This window comes from Bos indicus x Bos taurus, chromosome 3, assembly GCF_003369695.1.
Source record: "Bos indicus x Bos taurus breed Angus x Brahman F1 hybrid chromosome 3, Bos_hybrid_MaternalHap_v2.0, whole genome shotgun sequence".
In the NCBI taxonomy this organism is placed as follows: domain Eukaryota; kingdom Metazoa; phylum Chordata; class Mammalia; order Artiodactyla; family Bovidae; genus Bos; species Bos indicus x Bos taurus.
This window is the reverse complement of record NC_040078.1, coordinates 1,909,463-1,933,623: the sequence shown is the minus strand read 5'-3', so window position 1 is coordinate 1,933,623 and position 24,161 is coordinate 1,909,463. Positions and strand designations below refer to the sequence as shown.

Sequence of the window (24,161 nt, the reverse complement as noted above, 5' to 3'; positions counted from 1 at the left end):
GACATGACTGAGCGACTTCACTTTCTTTATTCCAATTAAACATACATCCCTTTCTCTTTTCCCACCTCAACTCTTGCTCATAGACTGGTCTTCCTTGTCTCCCTAGCTCTTTTGCCAATGCAGCCCTTGTTCTGTGCCTGCACATAGAAATTAAAGCTTTGATCATTTCCTCTTTGTCTCTACCCACTTTCAGTGGTCACTAATTCCAAATCTTTCTCCAATTTGACTCTTCTCTATTCCTACGGTCATTCCTAGTGGGAATAAATCAGGTAGAAAATGTGTTAAGTGTCACTCATGTAGTAGCTTAATTCTCTCAAAAAACCCTATAAGGTAGATATTATCATTACATCCATTTTATAGATGAAGAAACTGATTCTCAGAGAATGTATGTATCTTGCCTAACACATGAGGGTTAGCAAGTGACAGATTTGAAGCTAGGCTTTTACTGTTCTTTAGTCATTAAGTTGTGTTTGACACTTTTGCAACGCCATGGACTATAGCCTATGAGGCTCCTCTGGCCATGCAATTTCTCAGACAAGAATACTTGAGTGGGTTGCCATTTCCTTCTCCAGGGAATCTTCCCAACCCAGGGATCAAACCTGGGGCTCCTGCATTGGCAGGTATATTCTTTACCACTGAGCCACCAGAGAAGCCCAGACCTAGAGTGGGCCCAAAACTCTTACTATCACTTTACACAAGTCCTCATTACCTTCCTGGTTCTATAATAGCCTCTTCTGTGGTCTCCCTACTTCCAGCCCAGTGCACTCTCCACATTTTTTATATCTAGAATATTCTTTCAGAAAAGACAGTCTCCTGTTTTAAGGCTCAAAAGATTCCCCAATCCTTCCAGGATAAGGTCCAAATGCCTTGACATGGCATGTAAGATTTTCTCCATGATTTGGCCCCACAGATGTTCCAGGCATACTAAGATGTTTTCCATTCTTTTATTATAAACATGTTATTTGCCCAGCTGGGGAAACATCAGGACATGTAGCTGAGGAGTTTCTGGGAGGCAGACAGGGAGAAGCACTGAGTGTAGGTCATGCACACACATGAGAAGCAGATGCTGGCACAATGGGAAGGCTGGGACTCGGAATCTGGACGCTGGTGACACCAGAAAGGATTTGTGTTTTGAAGCTCTTATAAAGACGTTAACAGAGGTATGGGAAGAATCCATGTTTCACTCTACAAAATAAAACAAGGATCCCCCCAAACTGGAAGGAGACTGCTTAGAGAAGACGACAAAAGACAGAAAAAGGAAGCAAGTCAAATAAGGGATCATACTATATAGAACACATCTGTAAAAATTAGGATTCCTGACCAAAAGAAGCACCAGATGATATTGAAGATTGAAGATTATAGGTGGTTTTCTCTATTTGCAAAAGGAGTCATCATTCTTGGATCATCAGACCATTCTTCCAGTTTATACTGTGCCCCTGATCTTCAGGAAAACTGCCCTTGACTATCTAGCTCAAATTCATTCAAAAACATGTTTTAAAATACAGTGTTAAGTTCTGGGGAAATAAAATTTAAAAGACCATCTTCTGATCTTGAAAAATTCAATATAAACTGAATTTTATATATTGAACCAATATAAATTGGTTTCTAACTCTAAGGTCCCTGAGGGCAAGGACTAGGATTTGGTGGATTTCAGTTCAGCTCAGTTGCTCAGTTGTGTCCAATTCTTTGCGACCCCATGGACTGCAGCACGCCAGGCTTCCCTGTCCATCACTAACTCCCAGTGTTTATTCAAACTCATGTACACCAAGTCGGTGATGCCATCAAACCATCTCATCCTCTGTTGTCCCCTTCTCCTCTTATCTTCAATCTTTCCCAGCATCACAATCTTTTCCAATGAGTCAGTTCTTTGCATCAGGTGGCCTAAGTATTGGGAGTTACAGTTTCAGCATCAGTCCTGCCAGTGAATATTCAGGACTGATCTCCCTTAGGATGGACTGGTTAAATCTCCTTGCAGTCCAAGGGACTCTTAAGAGTCTTCCAACACCACAGTTCAAAAGCATCAATTCTTTGGTGTTAAGCTTTCTCCAAAGTCCAACTCTCACATCCATACATGACTAGATGGAATACCATAGCTTTGACTAGATGCACTTTTGTTGGCAAAGTAATATCTCTACTTTTTAATATGCTGTCTAGGTTGGTCATAACTTTTTTTCTAAGGAGCAAGCATCTTTTAACTTCATGGCTGCAGTCACCATTGCAGTGATTTTGGAGCCCAAGAAAATAAAGTCTGTCACTGCTTCCACTGCTTCCCCATCTATTTGCCATGAATTGATGGGACCAGATGCCATGATCCTAATTTTCTGAATGTTGTGTTTTAAGCCAACTTTTTCACTCTCCTCTTTCACTTTCATCAAGAGACTCTTTAGTTCTTCACTTTCTGCCATAAGGGTGTTGTCATCTGCATATGTGAGGTTATTGATATTTTTCCCAGCAATCTTGAGTCCAGCTTGTGCTTCCTCCAGCCCAACATTTCTCATGATGTGCTCTGCATATAAGTTAAATAAGCAGGGTAACAATATACAGCCTTGATGTACTCCTTTCCCTTTTTGGAACCAGTCTGTTGTTCCATGTCTAGTTCTAACTGTGGCTTCCTGACCTGCATCCAGATTTCTCAAGAGGCAGGTCAGGTGGTCTGGTATTCCCATCTCTTTTAGAATTTTCCACAGTTTATTGTGATCCACACAGTCAAAGGCTTTGGCATAGTCAATAAAGCAGAAGTAGATGATGTTTTTCTGGAACTCTCTTGCTTTTTTGATGATCCAGCAGATGTTGGCAATTTGACCTCTGGTTCCTCTGCCTTTTCTAAATCCAGCTTGGTGGATTTGGTTGACTCTGTATCCTCATTATACAGCAAGGCCATAGAATAGAGCTGAAGCTCACAAAACGTGGAATGAATCAAAGAATGAATGAAGAAATGAATAAGTGAATCCAAAGGGTCTTTCTCAGCAGGTGGTCCTCAGTGCAGAGAATGGATTCTGATCAATAACTAGAAAAGCTGCCTAAAGGCAGAGTGATGAGTGACAGCTCAGCGCATCAGGCCCCATCTCAGCTAATCACCAGGGGTGCCTAGTTACCAGGCCAGGGAGGATCAGCTACAAGTATAGACAGTGCCTCCTTACATATGGCAAAATAAGTTCCTGCCCCAATTCTCATGTGAAAAAAAAGGAGTCTCTACATGAGGAATTGTGTTCTTGGAAGGATAACAAAAGCAGTATCTACAGCAATGCTGTTCTTATTTTAGCACTTTCTTTTTTTTCAAAGCAAGTCCCTTTTCCCCACTAGTTGTAAGCTATTCCTGCCAGCATTTTTGAGATGCAGATCTATAAGCACAGACACATTTTAGAGAAGTAAAGATTGCTGCTAAAGATAATGGAAAATTATTATCACCACAGACCAGCATCTTTAGGAATTGTATATCAAGCTCATCCATCCTTTAACTCTTGAAGCCCTCAGAATTGCCCATTCACCAGCATATCTTGGCTTTCAGAGCCCTGAGTTTTTCCTTCATTCAATGTGACAATACATATCTCCTTTTTCCTGCCGTTAAGTTAGATCTTTAAGAAATTCATCTTTTTGTCCTCACATTTTTAACATACTGTGCCAATTTCCTATGACATTGTCTTAGGAACAACTGATAGGCGGGTTTTCTAAGTGTAAGAGATGGATAATGGGTGCTAAAGCATCTCCACTGGGTTTGCTCCAGTGTGCCCATCCCTGAGTACTGTCAGCATGGAAAACAAAGCATTTGGGGAAATTCTGACCTACAGGCTCAATTTTTAAAGACAAAACACAACGTGAACCTTTTAGCCACCAGAAGTAAAAACTATTCATCTTTTGATATAGCTGGGTTATAAAATAAAAAAGGCTTTACCAAGAATCATAGACATTCCCTTGCCTATTTTCTAAGCCTAGTTCTCCAGTTTGCTTATTGGTCCTATAGGTTAATCAATTTTCTTTCAATAAATTTCTTTCTGTCCAATTGCTTAAATTGAACAGAATCAGTTTCTCTTGTTTCCTACCACAGTACCTAATGGCTTGATACATTTTAGGGTTAGGGTGACCAGATGTACTATTTTGAGATTTCTTTTAAAAAATATTTTAAAAGTATGACAACATTCTTCCATGTTTTCTCCCCAAGGGTCCTAAAAAGCATCAGTATCTCCCCATTTCTATGGGCTAAAGGAAACACTGGCATTACCCTTGCTCAGGTGGGCGTTGCTCATGGCCTACTTATTATTCGCTGTCTATAACTCTGGCCCTTGTGCATACAGAGCTTGCCATTCATTAAGCATATGTCCTGTGTGTCCCACTGAGCCACGCTATCCCGTTCTCTGCCACCACTGTGCAAATGAAAGCCAGAAGCACATCTCCTTTCTATTTGATTTGCTCATCTTCCAGAGATCTGAAGCAAGCTCATGGGTAATGTCTAGCTGGCTTACATGCTGTTCCAGTGTGACCAAAGCAGTACTAAAAGAGGTCAGTCTACCCTGCACGGCCCAGGAACCGTGGAAACGGTTCTGATTCAATCAGGTGGGTCAGACTCCTTGGATGGACCAGCCATTTGGGCAGAGAAAGCTCCTGTAAGAAAGCTCTTCTCCACTTTCATCAACTTGTTACCTGTATGTCTAGTTTAGATCTCTTACCCAAGCTCCAAACCCAAATATATAACTTCTTTTTCCATCCGGATGTTACACAATCACCCCAAACTCATCATTCTATAGATGGAGATGCTAACTGTCCACTTCTTTTAGAAACAGAACCTTCCAGGTTTTAATCTGGCCACCAAGACAGCCACATATTATATTTCCTAGCCTCCCTTGAAGCTAATTATGGTCATAGGACTAGATTCAGGACACAGTGAGGAGGGGTGATGTATGCGATTTCCACGTCACCTCCCGAAAAACAAACTACTTGATCCTCTGTTTTCCTTGCTTCTACTAGCTGAAAAACACCTATCACTGGAGCAGTCTTGAGAGCCACATATGGGAACAGTAGACTCAGTCCCACTAGTTCTCTTCTGTTATAGGAGAGAAAAAAAAAAAAAAACTATTTTATGTGAGTTTTAAACTATTATTAGGGTCTCTTTGTTATAGCATCTTAGGCTTACTCTAACTAATATAATGCAAAAAACTGAACCTATATCTCCCTCCCTTACAAGTTCCTCCTCCTATATTAGTTCATGTCCATAAATGGCATTCTAGCAATCCCAAGACAGGAACCTGGAGACATCTTTGATACTCTTGTCTTTCAACTTCCACTTGCAACCAGGCCAGGATTACTTCCTCCATCTCTTGTCACTGTCTACTCCTCTCGTCGTCACTGCACCACCGGAGCTCAGAATCTCGTCATGTCTCCCTTCTCTTTCTGCAAGGGTCTTCTAGCTGGTTTTTGCTGCATGTCTGCCTATATCTAATCTACCCTCCACATTAAGGTTCAAATAATATTTCTAAAATGCACATCTGGTCATAGCACTCCTTTGCTCTCACACTTTCAAATACTCCCTGTAGGCATTCAGAAGTACAAGACTCATTTTAGATGGAGGCACCCTCTTCCATGGGGCTTTCTGCCTGCAACGCGGGAGACTCTGGTTCAATTTCTGGGTCACGAAGATCCCCTGGAGAAGGGACAGGCTACCCACTCACATTAAAAAAAAAAAAAAAGTAAAATATTTGTACTTTCCAAAAAACATCATGTCCTCTTTTGATTCCTGGCTTTTGCACATGCTGTCTCCTCTGTAAATTTCCCTTCCCTCAATCCCACTCTTCCTCTAGTAACACCAACTTATCTTTCCTGACTTCCTCAGCTATCACTTCTTATATAAAATTTCTTCTTGCTCTTACTGCAGTCATAGTACCCTAAAGAATCACATAATCTTGTCTAAGAATTTTCTATTTAGTCATCTGTCTTGGTCATTATTAATAACAACAAGCTCTCTCCTGAAGGTTTTTAAAAACTGCTACCTAGAAGGTACTCCGGAGAAGGCAATGGCAACCCACTCCAGTACTCTTGCCTGGAGAACCCCATGGACGGAGGAGCCTGGTGGGCTACAGTCCATGGGGTCGCTAAGAGTCAGACGTGACTGAGCAACTTCACTTTCACTTTTCACTTTCATGCATTGGAGAAGAAAATGGCAACCCACTCCAGTATTCTTGCCTGGAGAATCCCAGGGACAGAGGAGCCTGTTGGGCTGCTGTCTATGGGGTCACACGGAGTCGGACACGACTGAAGTGACTTAGCAGCAGCAGCAGTAGGTACTCAGCACATTCAGTTGAATGATTTAACCCAGTTGATAGATTGTATTATTTGTTCCCCGTTGGTTTTCTCTCTTCACTCTTGCATTGTTCCCCGTAGGCAGAGTACACTTACCACTCCATAGACTATGGCTTGGCCAGGTGACACGTTTGGCTAATGAAATGTGAGTACATGTGCCATAAGACTTGTCCAAGCAGAAGCTTAAAAGGCATTTGTGGCATTTGGCTCTGTGCCCTCTCCCTACCAGCCTTGAGTCCTCCACCAGGAGAATAGCATGCCCACATTGTGGCTGCTCCTTCATCCTGGGTCTTGGAATAAGAAGACATCTGGAAATGAGCCAAGTCCACCAATTCTAGCCAATTCACAGTTGACCTGCAGCTGACTGCACCTCTCATATAATATGAACAACTAAACATTTGGTGTTGTGAGCTATCGAGATTATGAGGTTGATTATTGCTACATCAAAATGCTGACTAATATTCCTATTTTGGGCCCATAAAAAGTATTGAGCGCATACTATGTGCCAAATACTGTGCTAGGAATTGTACATCATTTCATTTTAATGATCACAACAACCCTACAAGGTAAGTTAGCTTTCCCATTTTAAAGCTAAAGAAAACAAGGTAAACTATTAATTTAGTCTTTAAATCCAAGTCAGTTTGAGCCTTATCCCTCTCTCCCAACTGCCTCCTGATGAGCCCAGGGCAAGGGAGGAGTGACGATGCAGGATTCCAGCTGAATGTGAAGGTTCTACTCCTAATTTAAAGCAATACTTCCTGCAGGGCTCCAGCCGCTGGAGGAGAACAGGGAAGCAGCATGTTCTTCTGAGTTCTTCCTTGTTTCTTGGCCCACAAAGAACTCTAGTCATCCAAGATGCCTTCTTTCATTTCCAGCAAGCCAGAAGCTATCTTAAAGACCAAGATTTTAAAGCTACATATGCTACCTCTTGTGTGGCTCCTGGATACACAGTACCGGCCACTACTCCCAGATGGGCTCTGACATGCCAGCAGTCTCTGCTGTCACAGGGCCACATCTGATGCTCTCCTGTGCCTCACTGGAGCACTCCTCACTCACTCCTTTCCTGTAGATCTTAGGATTTAATTAGAAATACTAAATGCTATTCTTTACCACTTTCCCCTGTAATATTTCCCCGAGTTCTGTGAATTCTGAGCCTCATTACCCAATGCCCTATGACAGATAACCACGTTGTGCTGTTGTTAGTCTCTAAGTCGTGTCTGACTCTGTGACCCCATGGACTGTAGCCCACCAGGCTCCTCTGTCCATGGAATTTCCCAGGCAAGAATACTGGAGTGGACTGCCATTTCCTCCTCCAGGGGATCTTTCCAACCCAGGGATCAAATGTGTGATCTCCTGCTTGGCAGGTGGATTCTTTATCACTGGGCCATCAGGGAAACCCAGACACCTGGATTTGTTCCCTTAAGTCAGGAGTTCTAGTTTCACCCACCTTAACTAGAAAATGTTTCCCTTGGATTCAGGCATTTGAAACAACCAAGTCATATGGAAGTCAATGACATTATTTCTTATTTTTAATCAATAAGATACAATGGACTTAGACAAGTCATTTACTTCCTCTGAGCCTTATTCTTCTTATGTATAGGTAGATGATAACCAGCCTTATTTAGAAGGATCAAAAGAGATTTTAAAAAGTCATAAAACACATTAAAAAAGTATTGCATGCATGCTCAGTCATGTCTGACTCTTTGCAACGCCATGGGCTGTAGCCTGCCAGGCTCCTCTGTCCATGGAACTTTCCAGGCAAGAAAACTGGAGTGGGTCGCCGTTTCCTACTCCAGGGGATCTTCCTGAGCCAGGGACTGAACCAGCGTCTCTTGCATCTTCTGCACTGGCAGGCAGATTCTTTATCACTCACAAAACTAGAAAAGCATTATAGTATCTAAGCAAGAGCAACAATTAGATTATACCTTTCTTTATAATTCCTAATTGGGGGAAAGTCGGTATAAAAGCTAAAATAATTGGAAGGAGTAAAGAGGTAAGTCTTTTCATACTGTTCATGGGGTTCTCAAGGCAAGAATACTGAAGTGGTTTGCCATTCCCTTCTCCAGTGGACCACATTCTGTCAGAAAGATTGAGGGCAGGAGGCGAAGGGGACGACAGAGGATGAGATGGTTGGATGGCATCATTGACTCAATGGACATGGGTTTAGGTGGACCCCAGGAGTTGGTGATGGACAGGAAGGCCTGGTGTGCTGAGATTCATGGGGTTGCAAAGAGTCAGACACGACTGAGCGACTGAACTGAACTGAACTGAAAGAGGTGAGTGTGTCCTGGAACAAAAAGTTGAGACCAGAAAGGACATTTGAGGGCCATGTTGGCTAGAGCAGGATTCATCCCACCTGGCCCAAAGAACTTGACTCTCTTCAACAGTTCCCCCAATATGACAACATTTAATTGTTTAGAGTTGACCCTATCCTGTCCACCAGGCACTGGGTGCTACTCATTCCTCTGAAAATGCTAACATGTGCTCTCCTTTCCCAGCTGCTGTTTTTCATTCCAATCATTGGTGGTCAGAGAAAGGCTGAAGATAACAGGGGCTCCCTCTGTGGCTCCTCACTGAGGACGTTTTGTTTCTGTTTGTTCAGTTGCTAAGTTGAGTTTGATTCCCTGTAACCCAATGAACTGCAGCACACCAGGCTTCCCTGTCCTTCACAGTCTCCCAGAGTTTGCTCAAATTCATATCCATTGAGTCAGTGATGCTTTCTAATCATCTTGTCCTCTGCTTCCCCCTTCTCCTTTTAAGCCTTAAATCTTTCCCAGCATCAGGGTCTTTCCCAGTGAGTTGGCTCTTTGCCTCAGGAGGCCAATATATTAGAACTTCGTTTCAGTCCTTCCAAAGAATATTCAGGGTTGATCTCGTTTAGGATGGACTGGTTTGATCTCCGTGCTGTCCATGGGACTCTGAAGAGTCTTCTCCAGCATTACAGTTAGAAAGCATCGATTCTTTGGCACTCAGCCTTCTTTATGGTTCTACTCTTACATCCATACATGACCACTGGAAAAACATAGCCTTGACTAGACGGACCTTTGTCAGCAAAGTGATGTCTCTGCTTTTTAATATGCTATCTAGGTTGGTCATAGTTTTCCTTCCAAGGAGCATGCGTCTTTTAATTTCATGGCTACAATTACCATCAGTAATGGCAACCCACTCCAGTACTCTTGCCTGGAAAATCCCATGGATGGAGGAGCCTGGTAGGCTGCAGTCCATGGGCTTGCTAAGAGTCGGACACGACTGGGCGACTTCACTTTCACTTTTTACTTTCATGCATTGGAGGAAGAAATGGCAACCCACTCCAGTGTTCTTGCCTGGAGAATCCCAGGGACGGTGGGGCCTGGTGGGCTGTTGTCTATGGGGTCACACGGAGTCGGACACGACTGAAGCGACTTAGCATCAGCAGCAGAAGCAGTGATTTTGGAGCTCAAAAAAATAAAATCTGCCACTGCGTCTACTTTTTCCCCTCCTATTTGCCATGAAGTGTTGGGACTGGATTTCATGTTCTTAGTTTTTTGAATGTTGAGTTTTAAGTCAGCTTTTTTACTCTCCTCTTTCACCCTCAACAAGAGGCTCTTAAGTTTCTCTTTACTTTCTGCCATTAGAGGGGTATCATCTGCATATCTGAGGTTGTTGATATTTCTCTCGGCAATCATTCCAGGTTCCTATGCAGGACGGTTATTTACAGCATCGGATTTTACTCTTTCCTCCAGGCCAATCCAAAACTGAGAGTCGTTTCTGCTTTGGCTGAGCCGCTTCATCCTTTCTGGAGCTATTAGTAACTGCCCTCTTAACCAGTAGCGTACTGGATACCTTCTGACCTGGGGGGCTCATTGTCTGGTGTCATATCTTTTTGTCTTTTTATACTGTTCATGGGATTCTCACAGCAAGAGTACTGGAGTGATTTGCCATTCCCTCTTCCAGTGGATCACGTTTTGTCAGAGCTCTCCACTATGGCCTGTCTGTCTTGGGTGGCCCTGCGTGGCATAGCTCATAGCTTCATTGAGTTATGCAAGTCCCTTTGCCACGACAAGGCTGTGATCCATGAAGGGACACTAAGGGCTCTGTAAGTCTGATTTCCAACTCATCAAAATTAAAGGGAGAAAAGTTCCATACCAAAGGATCTTAGAGCTGAAAGACATGACCTCATTCAAAAGATTATAATAGCAAGACAACATTGTAAAGCAATTATCCTCCAATTAAAGATAAAATAATAAAAAGAAATAGATTTTTAAAAGATTATAATATATGCAATCCCATGTTCACTGCTACTTTATTTACAATAGCCAATAGTCAAGATATGGAAACAAGCTAAGTGTCTGTCATTTAATAAATAGATAAAAAGATGCCATACTATATACTTATACATGTGTGTGTGTATAATTGACATTTATATCTATGCACACACAATGGAATATTATTTAGCCATAAAATAGAATGAAATCTTACCATTTGTGACAACATGGATGGACCTTGAGATAATTATGTTAAGTGAAATAAATCAGAAAGACAAATACTGTATGATCTCACTTATATGTGTAATCTCTAAAAACAAAAACAAAAAACCAAGCTCATAGATATAGAGAACAGATTGGTGGTTGCCAGAGGTGGGGGCTGGGTGAAGGGGGTCAAAGGGTACAAAATTCCAGTTTATAAATAAGTCCTGAGTATATAATGCACTGATTTCATTTTCTTGGGCTCCAAAATCACTGCAGATGGTGACTGCGGCTACGAAATTAAAAGACTTGCTCCTTGGAAGAAAAGCCATGACAAACCTAGACAGCATACTAAAAAGCAGAGACATCACTTTGCTGACAAAGTCCATATAAAAAAAGTTATAGTTTCTCCAGTAGTCATGTACAGATGTGAGAGTAGGACTATGAAGAAGGCTGAGCACCAAATATAGATGCTTTTGAATTGTGGTGCTGGAGAAGACACTTGAGAGTTCCTTGGAAGGCAAGGAGAACAAACCAGTCAATCCGAAAAGAAATCAACCCTGAATATTCACTGGAAGGACTGATGTTGAAGCTGAAGCTTCAATACTTTGACCACCTGATGCAAAGAGCGAATTCACTGGAAAAGACCCTGATGCTGAGGGCAGGAGGAGAAGAGGACAACAGAGAATGAGATGGTTGGATGGCATCACCAAATCAACAGGCATGAGTCTGAGCAAACTCCGAGAGATAGTGAAGGACAGGGATCACGTTTTGCAGTCGTGCTGCAGTCCACAACAATATAATGCACAGGCTGGTGACTAAAGTTAATAATACTATGTTGCATATTTGAAAGTTGCTAACAGAATAAATGCTGAAAGCTATCACAAGAAAAAAAATTATAACTATATATGATGATGGATGTTAACTAGACTTATTGTGGTGATCATTTCATAACATATAAATATGGAAACTGGTGCACTTGAAACTAATGTTATATGTCAATTATATCTCAATGAAATAATAAAATTACGTGCCAAGATCCCATGGATATACAGTTAATCTGTGGAGAAGGGACTGGAATCCAGTCCTCAAATCCTAGGTTAGAGTTCTTTCCGCTAACCAAGTCCTGGTACTAACACTGCTGCTGCTGCTGCTGCTAAGTTGCTTCAGTTGTGTCCAACTCTGCGTGACCCCATAGACAGCAGCCCACCAGGCTCCCCCGTCCCTGGGATTCTCCAGGCAAGAACACTGGAGTGGGTTGCCATTTTCTTCTCCAATGCATGAAAGTGAAAAGTGAAAGTGAAGTCGCTTAGTTGTGCCTGACTCTTAGCGACCTCATTGTAGCCTTCCAGGCTCCTCTGTCCATGGGATTTCCCAGGCAAGAGTACTGGAGTGGGGTGCCATTGCCTTCTCCGGGTACTAACACTACTAACACTATAAGCACTAGGTACTTTCACTAAGACTCTAGTATAGTACTAGCGTAGTATTACACTAGGACTACTAGAACGAATCCCCACGTCTGTATAAGCCAGACACTCGGCAGAATTATGAGTCTAAAATCTAAGGAGTGAATGCAACACTGAAACAAGCCCCCTTTCCTAGTCTGGAGAGACTCATCCAGGCTTATGGTAGGAAGTGGAGAGAGTTGTAATAAAGTGCCGAAAGATGCTCCAGTACAAAAAAGGTCTCTTCTATGGGGAAAAATGGACAGAGGAGAGAAGGGAATTCAAAGAATGGAAAAAGGAGATAATGGAAGTTGAGGTGACAGTTCAGTTCAGTTGCTCAGTCGTGTCCAACTCTATGACCGCATGGACCGCAGCACGCCAGATGCTGAGGTGTCAGGAATCTTTAAAAGAAACTTCTGCCTCTCTAGGACTAATAACACTTTAATTCTCCATACGCAAGCCCATTCTCACATGGTCACCAGGCATCTACCTGAACGCAAATAAACCAGGTAACAACCCTTCCTGGATACTTCCCTTCCTGCTGTATGTAGCCTGGGTTAGTAGCCACCTTACGGCATCCACAACACTTAATGCCTATCTCCACTGTCGCCTTTGCAAGTGGTACTCTGTAACTGTTCACAGTTCCATCACTGATGTCACCACCACCAGACTGTAAGTTGCTGGGGTGCAGGGCTGTCTTATTAACCACAGAGCAATGCCTGGATGTGACAGTAACTCAGCAGCTGACTGTGCTTGAACAAACATGCTAACTCAGCCATCACCTCTTCCAGGAGTCTGTTTCCAAGTTGTTTGACTCCCACCCCAGGTTTGAGGTGGGTATGCCCCATCCATGCCCTTACACCACCTGTGTGGCTCTCATGGCCCTTACTCTAGGACTTTTTACCTCCATATCAAAATTATATGAAAAATTTGAGTCACTCACTAGACTGGCCACTCTTCGAGGGCAAAGACTATGTCTTTTCTCTCTGTATTCTCAGCACCTATAAAAATACTTAGAAACCACAGGTATTTGGTACGTGCTTGGAGAATGGATGAATAAATGAATAAATACCACCAAAAAGGTACCAAAAGAAATACTAATAGAAATACCAAAAGAAATAGCATAAGCACTCTTTAGCACAGAGAGACCCAGAAGAGTCTCCAGGAAAATGCACTGCCTGCTCCTAGAGTATGTTCCCAGAGTGTCACCACAGTTCTGGCCTTTCTCAAAGCCTCTACTGCCAGAAAGGTTGAAACACCATCCGTATTCAGGAACAAAGGCATAGTGAACCGTCCTCAAGTCTTATTGCTAGATGGCACCTGTTGCTAAAATAGCAGCTGGTAAGCATTTTATTTTGTGCAATACAACAAGAACAATAACAGCAACAAAACAGTCCATTGCAGGAAGCTCCCTCACACTGACAATGGGAAATCAGGAGGCTAAATATATAGCAGAAAGAAATACAGAATTTTTGCATTGAAAGACGAGGAAGAAGCTGCTAGAGCCTGAGGAAAAAAAACCTGAAGTGTTGATTAGAAATTGCTCAGCCTGCATTAAAACAGAGAAACTGGCGGTGGGGGGCGGGGGGAGGGTGGATGGGAGGAGGGGAGGAGAAAAGGAGAGAAGCGGGAGGAGAGAGAAAGGGAGGGAGAGGGAGAATGAATGTGTTTTTTCCCCCTCTGGCTCTCTGACTCATTTTTAATCTGTCCTTTCCTTTTTCCCTCCCTTTCCACCACCCCCTCAAGAGAAAATTCATTGATTGGGCTGGACTAAAATGTCTTACCTTTCCTCTCCTGGTTGCTCTGTAAACGAAGAGTCTGAATCCATTTCATCCTTGACTGCTCCTCTCTCCTCCCCACCCCCCCACCACCCCCCAACTCCCCCACCCTCCCCAGCCGCCATTGTTAGCTCCTGCACTTTGCTGAGACTGAAAGGCTTGTCCACCGTGGCAAGAAAGGGAAGCAGAAGCTAGGACCAGGGGATGCCAGTGGGTGATCAGTGGGATCTCTGGAGCCACCTGACTTGCAGAGCCTGGAAGTTCTGGCCCTCTGACAGCTGGGATGGCCCTGATAACCTGTTGCCTGTTCCCAGGCAGAAGCAATCTCTCCAGGTGCCCATGGGAGAAGGACGGGCCCGGGGTTCAAGAGAACTGGGTTCTGGCACCTGCTCTAACACAAACTTACTGTGTGAATATTGCTTTTCTGGGTCTCCATTTGTATAAATTGAGAGGACTGAATTAGGTTGTTCCTTCCAGGGACCATTGCATTAAAAAGCTGTCAGCCCTCTAGCGTGGGCTATATCTTCCCCTTCTGCCCATGCCCTGCAAGTCCTTAGAGAGCTTTTCTAGGGTACACCCCAGGGTGTCTAGAAGAGCATCTCTGAATGAAGGACTCCTCCGCAGTTGCCTAGCGGACTTTAAGGAGGTGATAGAGGTTCAAGGCCAAAGTTCCCCTCAAATATGATAACTGAGAAGCAGAGGCAAATTAAGGACATTCCGAATCAGTAAGGGTAGAAGTGGAAGGCACTGGGAGGCCAGAGGAGTGGGGAGGCATGGATCAGCCAAACCCTGAAATTAGAGATGATTCAGATTTGAATAATGTGGGAGGGATGAACTCAGAGCAGCCAAGAGAAGTGGCTAACTCTGCTAAAGACTCCCCCCAAACCTAAACCTAGCAGGGAGCAAGAGCCAGTGTTAGGGACCCTTCATTAGGGATAGGAAAAAAACTGAGGCAATCTATAACCACTCTGAAACTAAGGGAAATAGTGGTTTTCTTTCTTCTTAACTGTGTTATTGACCCTCTTTCAATCACTTCCCTTAGATTTTTAATCTTGGTCCTCTTTTCCTACTGACTTGATTTTTCCCAGTCTTCAATGCCCCCAGAGGGGACACAACTTTATTTTTGGTGCTATTTTACATTTTCTCTCTTGCCCTTCTCTGCCCCCTCTTGTCCTCACCTTTCTGCTCCCTTGTTCCTCTCCTCCATCACCTGGTTTCCAGCTTGCTTAACCCTCCATCCCCACCCAAGGCAGGGCTGCTCCATGAATCTCTCAGGGCTGCCCACCCTGCCTGGCCACCTTTCAACCTCGCAGATCATCCTGTGGGAACACATGTTTGGAACTACAGCCTTTCCAGATCCCAGGACAGTGAGTAGAAAGTTCACCAAAAGGGAGGGGGAAATATGGAGGTCCAAGCTAGAAGAAGTGACTCTAATGCTAAAGAGAAACCCTACCTTCTGAATATATCTGCAAATTATCTTTATTAGAAGGTGTTCCCACTTGTTTATCGGGGGAGGAAGGCTCCTTTCCTCTATGGAACCACTCCCCAAATGCTACCAAATGAGTGAGCGCAAAGCCCTAAACTCCACAACCAATCAAGCCTCCATCCCAGTCTCCTTCCTCATTCCAGCTCCCCTGCACCCCTGGGAGCCACAGAAGAATGCCCCTGGGGCTCCGGGCTTCTCCAGGGAAGGAATTAAGGAGACACTCGTGTACCTCCAACCTCCAGAAAACTAGTTCTCTTAATTAATCAGTCTCCCCTGAGCTTTCATTTTTCTCCCAACCAGGTTTTTCCCAGGACTCACATAATACAAACTCCGGATAAGACTGAGGAAGAACCGTGGTATGGAAAGGGAAATGCACATTGGCAAGAACAATCTCATATCTCGAATGAGTCAAAACACCTGCATCTCCATCCGGCTCACTTGATTATCGGGCTTCTCTTGGCCTCCCCCACCATTCTAATACATACATATAGATATATATAGATACACACACACAGCCCCCTCCCCCACTTACCACCAGCCTGCTAAGCAGCTTTAAACACAGTCTGGGGGAACTGGGGATGGGGTGGGGAGGAGGGTGAGAACAGTACCAGTACCGGAATACGTGTCAAGTTATCCGTCTCGGCTGAAAATGTCTCTTACCTGTTAGCCAGAGGACAGCAACCCAAGCCATCACGACCCTGTCCATTTCCCCCAACTTCCCATCCAGATTAAGGAGTGAGGGAAGAAGGAAGCGGCATAGATTGAGGATCTATATAACCGAGCGGCGGAGGCGGCGGCGGAGCCGTGGCGCCGGGCGCGAGCGGGGCTCCGGCGTCCCTGGATGCAGCCGCCCGCCGGCTCGGCAGCGCAGGCGGGCCTCCGGGCCGACAGCGCCGCAGGCTGCACGCGCGTTGCCGCGGGCTCCAGGAGTCCGCCCCGCGCTCGGCGGCGCCTTCCCAGCCTTCTGGCGCACCCGCACGCGCAGGCAGAGCAGCCCGCCGAGCGCCTTCCCGCCGCAGCGCACGCCGCGCGGGGGGGCTCAGCTGCCGGCCCCCAGCCCCGCCGCCCGCCGCCCGCCGCCCGCCACCCCGGGCCTGCCAAAGTTTCTCCGTCACGTGCACGCCCCTGCGGCCGGGAGGTCAGGGCCGAGAGACAAAGTACAAGGGGGAGAGGGGTGCGGGGGAGGCGGCTGAGCGGGCTGCGCCGAGCTGGGAGCGATCAGCGCCGGCAGCTCCCAGCGAAGCCAGAGTTCGGGACCAGAGCCAGAAGCGGGGTTGTGGACTCGAGGAGGGAGTCTGGGTACGCACGTGGCTAGGGCCATTCTAACTGGGAGAGAGGGACCTGCGGCGACTTGGCATAACTTGTTGGCAAGGCTGTGGGCTTTCGCTGAACCCCCTTGCCGCCCCCCCATCCCGATCGCTTATTGACAATGCCAAAAATTAAGGGGCTCCACAGAATTGGAAAAGGTACGCGAGAATCCGCATCCAAACTTTCTTCTTTTAGAAACGTTATGAGATTAAAACATTATGAGATAAGGGCATGCAGCTCTTTAACAGAAAAAAATGTAAATATAGAATGAAGTGAACAATTATACGGCTCACATTTGTCCAGCATTTAATCACTTTTCCGCCTTTTGTCTAAAAAAAGGCGCACTTGTGGCTCAGATAGTAAAGAATCGGCGTGCAATATAGGAGACCCGGTTCGATCCCTGGGTAGGGAAGATACCCTGGAGTAAGAAATGGGTACCCACTCCAGTATTCTTGCCTGGAGAATTCCATGGACAGGGGAGCCTGGCAGGCTACAGTCCATGGGGTCGAAAAGAGTCGGCCATGACTGAGCGAACTTCACTTATAGTTTGCAGGGCGTATTTAAATGGATTACTTCAGTTTTAAAAAGGATTTGTCTGTGTGTGTAGGAAAGGATCCTAAATGTATGTTTCGAGACAACCAAGAAATATATACATTAACAAACATGTATCAAGCATCTACTAGGTGCTAAGAGCCAAAGCTACAAAGATGAGGAAGGCAGATTTTCTGCCCTTAAGGGGCCTCATCTTGGGTCCAGGAGAGGGAGGAAAATCAGACTATTAAACACAAAAGACATACTGGTGGTAAACGGAGCAAACATGATGGTGGAGGTATGGAGAAAGTGCCCCTGGAATATGAAGGAAGGAGCAGTTTAGTGGGGCTGGGGAGTGGGGGCAGTGAGCAACACCAGCAAAAATGAATTAATGTCTCAGTTGGTATTTACAGGATGGGCAGGATTTGTTATGTTGAGGGATTGGTGGTGGAAAGGGGACAGGGCAGGGGAATACTGGGCAGAGGAAAGAAAGGAGATGAGGCGGAAAGGTGTAAAACTGCTCTGAAAACAGAGTGGTTCTAGGCTTAAGGAGAGTTCCTGGAGAGAGACTACAACCTTAGGAATGAATGTATGTATATGTGAAATGAGGATGAGATGTGAACATCAGAAATGGTGAGGATTTACTCTGGGCTTTCATGGCTTCCTGACATCTCAATTCCCTTCTTATTGTCAAGGATGAAAGCCTTGACAAAAACTCTAGAGCAGTTTCACCAACCAGGAAGCCTCTCACTCAGAGTTTTGTTTTTGTTTTTGTTTTTTTTTAAGCAGGCCTCCCAAGCCCAAGCAGACAAGCCAGACTACAACATGGTGGATCGTCTGAATAAGCTAAGGGCAGGCTGCTTGGAAGCCTATACTAGAATTGCCAAGGAACTGATGGGAGACTAGGAGAACGTACACCCAGGTGTGATGCTGGTTCAACCCAGAGTAGAATTTATCCTGTCTTTCCTTGATCTCTCAGAGCTTTTTGAACCAGGAGCACGTGAGACAAGAAGCAAAGTCCGAGGAGAATCGGTTTTGCCACTGAGGGGACAGCAGCCTCCAGTGTTCACGGTCAACGGTGGCAGATACCAGGCCATCAGACTACTCTGAGGTGAGATCTTGGCTGTGCTTTTGGTTGTAAAGCCTCTCTGAGTTCCAGTTTATTTTCTGCACCTGGCTCTTCAGGCTTCCCAGCAATTCTGTGAGCTACCCAATGGCCCCTTGTACATTCCCTCTTTGCTTGATTTAGCCAGAGATGATTTCTGAAGTTTGCAATTAAGAACCCTGACTAAGATGCTGCGTGAGAGAAATTTGAAGGATTGTTTTCTTTCATATACAAAAATTAAGAAAGAAAATAGAAATAAAGGAGATACCTAACAATTATTGGTTTAGATGCTCAGTTGTTCCCGACTCTTGTGACCCCATGGACTGTAGCCTGCCAGGCTCCTCTGTCCATGGGATGTGCATTTCTAGAAATAGTCCTAGATGTTTTACAAGCTTTCTCAATTAATCCAAATAAGGAAACTCAGGTCCAGAGAATTTAACTCCTCTAAGATCAGCTAGCTAATAAATGGCAGTGGTTAGATTTGAACTAAGATTTTTTAAAATTAATTTACTTGTTAAATTGAAGGACATTGCTTTACAGAACTTTGCTGTTTTCCGTCAAAATCAACATGAATCAGCCATAGGTACACATATGTCCTCTACCTCTTGAACCTCCTTCCCGTCTCCCTCCTCATCCCACCCCATAGGTTGTTACAGAGCCCCAGTTTGAGTTCCCTGAGTCATACAGCAAATTCCCATTGGCTGTGTATTTTACATACGGTAATGTGATTTGCCATGTTACTCTCACCCTCTCCTCCACCACACCCTGAGTCCGTAAGTCTGTTCTCTATGTCTGCTTCTCCAAGGCTGCCTTGTAAATAAATTCATTGGTACCATCTTTCTAGATTCTATATATATGCATAAGTATACGATCCTCTTTCTGACTTCAGTTTAGTTCAGTCACTCAGTCATGTCCGACTCTTTGTGACCCCATGACCCACAGCACGCCAGGCCTCCCTGTCCATCACCAACTCCCAGGGTCCACCCAAACCCATGTCCATGGAGTCGATGATGCCATCCAACCGTCTCATCCTCTGTCGTCCCCTTCTCCTCCTGCCCTCAATCTTTCGCAGCATCAGAGTCTTTCCAAATGAGTCAGCTCTTCGCGTCAGGTGGCCAAAGTATTGGAGTTTCAGCTTCAACATCAGTCTTTCCAATGAACACTCAGGACTAATTTCCTTTAGGATGGACTGGTTGCATGTCCTTGCAGTCCAAGGGACTCTCAAGAGTCTTCTCCAACACCACAGTTCAAAAGCATCAATTCTTCAGTGCTCAGCTTTCTTCAGAGTCCAACTCTCACATCCATACATGAACACTGGAAAATGCATTGCCTTGACTAGACGGACCTTTGTTGACAAAGTAATGAATGTCTCTGCTTTTTAATATGCTGTCTAGGTTAGTCATAACTTTCCTTCCAAGGAGCAAGTGTCTTTTAATTTCATGGCTGCAATCACCATCTGCAGTGATTTTGGAGCCCAGAAAAATAAAGTCAGCCACTATTTCCACTGTTTCTCCATCTATTTTGCCATGAAGTGATGGGACCGGATGCCATGATCTTAGTTTTCTGAATGTTGAGCTTTAAGCCAACTTTTTCACTCTCCTCTTTCACTTTCATCAAAAGGCTCTGTAGTTCTTCTTCACTTTCTGCCATAAGGGTGGTGTCATCTGCATATCTGAGGTTATTGATATTTCTCCCAGCAATCTTGATTCCAGCTTGTGCTTCCTCCAGCCCAGCATTTCTCATGATGTACTCTGCATATAAGTTAAATAAACAGGGTGACAATATACAGCCTTGACAAACTCTTTTTCCTATTTGGAACCAGTCTGTTGTTCCATGTCCAGTTCTAACTGTGGCTTCCTGACCTGCATACAGGTTTCTCAAGAGGCAGGTCAGGTGATCTGGTATTCCCATCTCTTTCAGAATTGTCCACAGTTTATTGTGATCGACACAGTTAAAGGCTTTGGCATAGTCAATAAAGCAGAAATAGATGTTTTTCTGGAACTCTCTTGCTTTTTCCATGATCCAGCACATATTGGCAATTTGATCTCTGGTTCCTCTGCCTTTTCTAAAACCAGCTTGAACATCTGGAAGTTGACAATTCACGTATTGCTGAAGCCTGGCTTGGAGAATTTGGAGCATTACTTTACTAGTGTGTGAGATGAGTGCAATTGTGTAGTAGTTTGAGCATGCTTTGGCATTTCCTTTCTTTGGGATTGGAATGAAAACTGACCTTTTCCAGACCTGTGGCCACTGCTGAGTTTTCCGAATTTGCTAGCATATTGAGTGCAGCATTTTCACAGCATCATCTTTCAGGATTTGAAATAGCTCACCTGGAATTCCATCACCTCCACTAGCTTTGTTCATAGTGATACTTCCTAAGGCCCACTTGACTTCACATTCTAGGATGTCTGGCTCTAGGTGAGTGTGAGTGATCACACCGTCATGATTATCTGGGTCGTGAAGATCTTTTTCATACAGTTCTTCTGTGTATTCTTGCCATCTCTTCTTCATACCTTCTGCTTAATATCTTTCTGACTTATTTCCCTCTATATAATAGGCTCTAGGTTCATCCACCTCATTAGAACTGACTTAGAAGTGCTCCTTTTTATGGCTGAGTAATATTCCATTGTATATATGTACCACAGCTTCTTTATCCAGTCATCTGTCAATGGACATCTAGGTTGTTTCCATGTAGATTTGAATTAAGATCTATTAACCTCCAAAGCATATGCCCTTTGCATTATGACAGGGACGTCTAGACCAGAGGGTTGATATTACGAGGTATGTTTATTGTCTACAACTTATTTACACACACCTACTAAGTATGTGTCTGGGTGCTGGTGGGCACATGCACACAAAGCATGAAAGAGTCTGAATAATGTTTAGTATCTAAGCATATAACAAGGATATTTTATGCAAAACTTGAAAGATGATGCTGTGAACGTGCTGTACTCTTTTGTACTTTTCCAGGTAAGAATACTGGAGTGGGTTGCCATTTTCTTCTCCAGGAAGGAGCTGCTAAACTGGACTAAGTCATTGGGAAGTGTGTGCCCCTCCCCAGTACACATATTATTACCAAGGTAATTGAGGATTACGAGGAACTTTAGGTACACCTAATGATTCACAACCTGCAACCTAAAGAGAGAAGTAAGAGGAGGTTGGGACAATGGCATTATTTTGCTGAATTGGTGTTCATAGCAGGATATGCCACTAGAACCCTGATGCTCTTCCAAGCGTGGTTTTGAACTTCTAGCATCAGACTCACATGAAAGTGTTTGATTAAATGCAGGTTCCCAGGCTCTACTAAAAACTTTGAGATCAGAAACTTTGGGTGGGGCCTGGAAATCTGCATTTTAACCACTTTCCTCGCATACTTCTAAAGCTCACTAATATTTCAGAAGCCCTACTTAATCACTTTCTTTGTTTTCTGGGGAAGCTGTTGACTTGATGTTTACCAATGAGCCTCAGATTCAGATCCAGTTGATCTCTAATTATCTGTTTATCCTGGTCAAATAGGACAGGACGCCCATAGAAATGCATCTTTCACCACCAAAGGAAGGGTCTGGATCCCCAGTGCTTCAAACTTTCTTCTGCAACCCAGAGACAAAAATGTCAGAACATAGGCCCATGTGGGACCAGATCAGGATTCCTAGGAAGCCACAGCTGGAATTGTGTATGATGGGAAGAGGGTGTGGACTGACCAGCAGCTTCAGCAAAGCTGCACCCTTTAGAACAGAATTAGGACATGGAGAAAAGAGAAGTGAACCACTGCAAGAGACAGGCCGGTAGCTGGTAGCAACCACATAGTTATAAATATAATGCAGCTGAATCCTCTTTAAAACATGATTTCATTGCAGGCACATAGGCATGTATGCACATGAATTCTGTGGAATGTAGGTCTTTTTAAAGCAGATAGACAATACCACATTTCTACTTCTGTCCAATCTGGTCTTCCAGGAGAAATCTATGAAGTGTGACCTTCAAACAGATACTATGTTTCTTATCTGAGTTTTGTTTCTCTTCCTTCCCTTGTGCTACCTTTTCAGTTTATCTTTCCCATCCCTCATCTCTTCAAAACCACCTTCAATGAATTATAATTTTTTTAAAAGTCTAAATTAATGTGAGAAACCAAAATAAATAAATAAATATGAACAAACAAATACTGAAGACTCTAAGCACCCTGTACTAGAAACTGGAAACATTTTCAATCTGAAAGCCCTTTCATATTGAAGAATAAACTGTTTCATTAAGAAAATGCTTTAAAGAAAGGAAATGCAAATATAAAGTGCATGATGCCAGAGAATTCTAAAAAGCTGTATTGCCAAGAACAGTAGAAGATTGGGAGAACATACTGAAAATTTCATGAACTTGAAGCAGATTTAACCCAACAGCCTGCTGTCTCAGGCTTCAAATCAAACTGCGGTGGTGCTGGGGGCAGGGGGTGGTACAGAATTAGATGACGTCAGCTTGCCTCATCCTGAGGCCAGACTCCCCATCAGTAGGCAGCCCCACCTGAGTTAGCGCTCTATATTTTCCCCATAGAGGCCCATCCAAGAATAGTGTGCAGGAAAAAAGAGCAGAACATCAAATTATATTTAGAGCACAGTCCCAAATATGGAAAATGCCTTTAAAGGAGTCAATGGAAACAACAAAAGAGTAATAATGGTTTTATCAGGGAGTGCAGTCATTCCTTTATATTTTCTTCTTTAGATTTCCTCTATGCACTAATAGTTCTACAGTGTAGAAACTGTTGCTTAGACAATAGGTACAGCTGTGCCACAGTTTACTCAGTCTCTGGGACATCCCTGGAGGAAGGAGAGAGTCAGCGAGAAGAAATGACAGGGGTTTTGTCAGGCTATATCTTTAGCCAGATACAAAGCCCCCAGATGTACACCTGCTCTCATTCTGTCTCAATCATGAGCTGTTAATCAAGTTAATTATGAGTGGTTGAAGCCCTGGGAGCCCTTACTGACTGACAATTCAACCTATAATTTTTCTGAGTAACAGAGCCAAACATGAAGTAAGTCTGCTTCTCTCTTATGAGCCCTATCTTTGGTTTTTGCTTTTGTTTCTGTTTTTGTTTCAGTGTTAGCATCCTTTGGAAATCAGAACAGCATTGACAGACCCCCAAATTAGCAGCAGAGCAGAGTCCAGTAATCAAGAAGCATCCTTTAGCCAAAGGGGGAATGATGAAGGGAGCCTGTCTTTCTGTATTTTATCAATTCTTTGGGTTCTAGGTTTTGGTGATTAAGCTAGAAGATTGCTTCTCAGCCCTAAGCATTCTCCTAGAGGCCTTCTCCACTGGCACAGGTCTAACATGGACCCTAAGGGAAGGAAGTGAATACGTGTGTCATCCAATGACCTCACCCCCAGAAAACAGGCAGGTAAGGCAATTGGGAAAACGGAGCCAGAACACTGAACATCATGAAAGGAAGCTGCTCAAGCAACAGAATGGTCATTTGTGGGCTCTTGAAAACTAGTGTTAAAAAACAGCAGCCTTGACTTTTGTGTTGGAGTTGTAGCATGAGCCTGTCTCATAGACTGTTAATTCTGTACTCCTAGCCCAATCCTGAATGAGTTCCCTGTACACAAATATGATCAAGATGTTTTTTGTCTGATTTCAACCTGTTCCAAGGCCTACTTCCCTTTTCCTCATCTTCTCTTCTCTCTTTCTTGAATTCATTCAGTTATTTATTCCATACACATTCATTGAGCACCTACTATATTTTAGACAGTGTGCTGCCCAGAAATGCAAGATGAGTAGCTATTCAA

The 24,161-nt window shown here is 44.0% G+C and overlaps 2 protein-coding genes across 7 annotated transcripts in view; one reads left to right on the top strand and one right to left on the bottom strand.

The window, feature by feature from the left end:
* The window catches only part of ILDR2 (immunoglobulin like domain containing receptor 2), a 66,742-nt gene extending 50,317 nt beyond the window's left edge, over positions 1 to 16,425 (bottom strand). For 2 of the 5 annotated variants that reach the window (XM_027526681.1, XM_027526689.1), the window contains exon 1: positions 16,106 to 16,423. In XM_027526681.1, the coding sequence (XP_027382482.1) occupies positions 16,106 to 16,151 (46 nt within the window). In that variant the 5' untranslated portion in view covers positions 16,152 to 16,423. Of the gene's footprint in view, positions 1 to 16,105 lie in introns of all 5 variants that reach the window. The other 3 variants (XM_027526719.1, XM_027526699.1, XM_027526709.1) reach the window with 3 other exon arrangements.
* The window catches only part of MAEL (maelstrom spermatogenic transposon silencer), a 76,372-nt gene continuing 66,290 nt past the window's right edge, over positions 14,080 to 24,161 (top strand). The window contains exons 1-2 of one of the 2 annotated variants that reach the window (XM_027526821.1): positions 14,080 to 15,326; positions 18,264 to 18,395. The gene's annotated coding sequence lies outside the window, so the exon portion shown is untranslated. Of the gene's footprint in view, positions 15,327 to 18,061; positions 18,396 to 24,161 lie in introns of those variants that run through there. The other variant, XM_027526827.1, reaches the window with a different exon arrangement.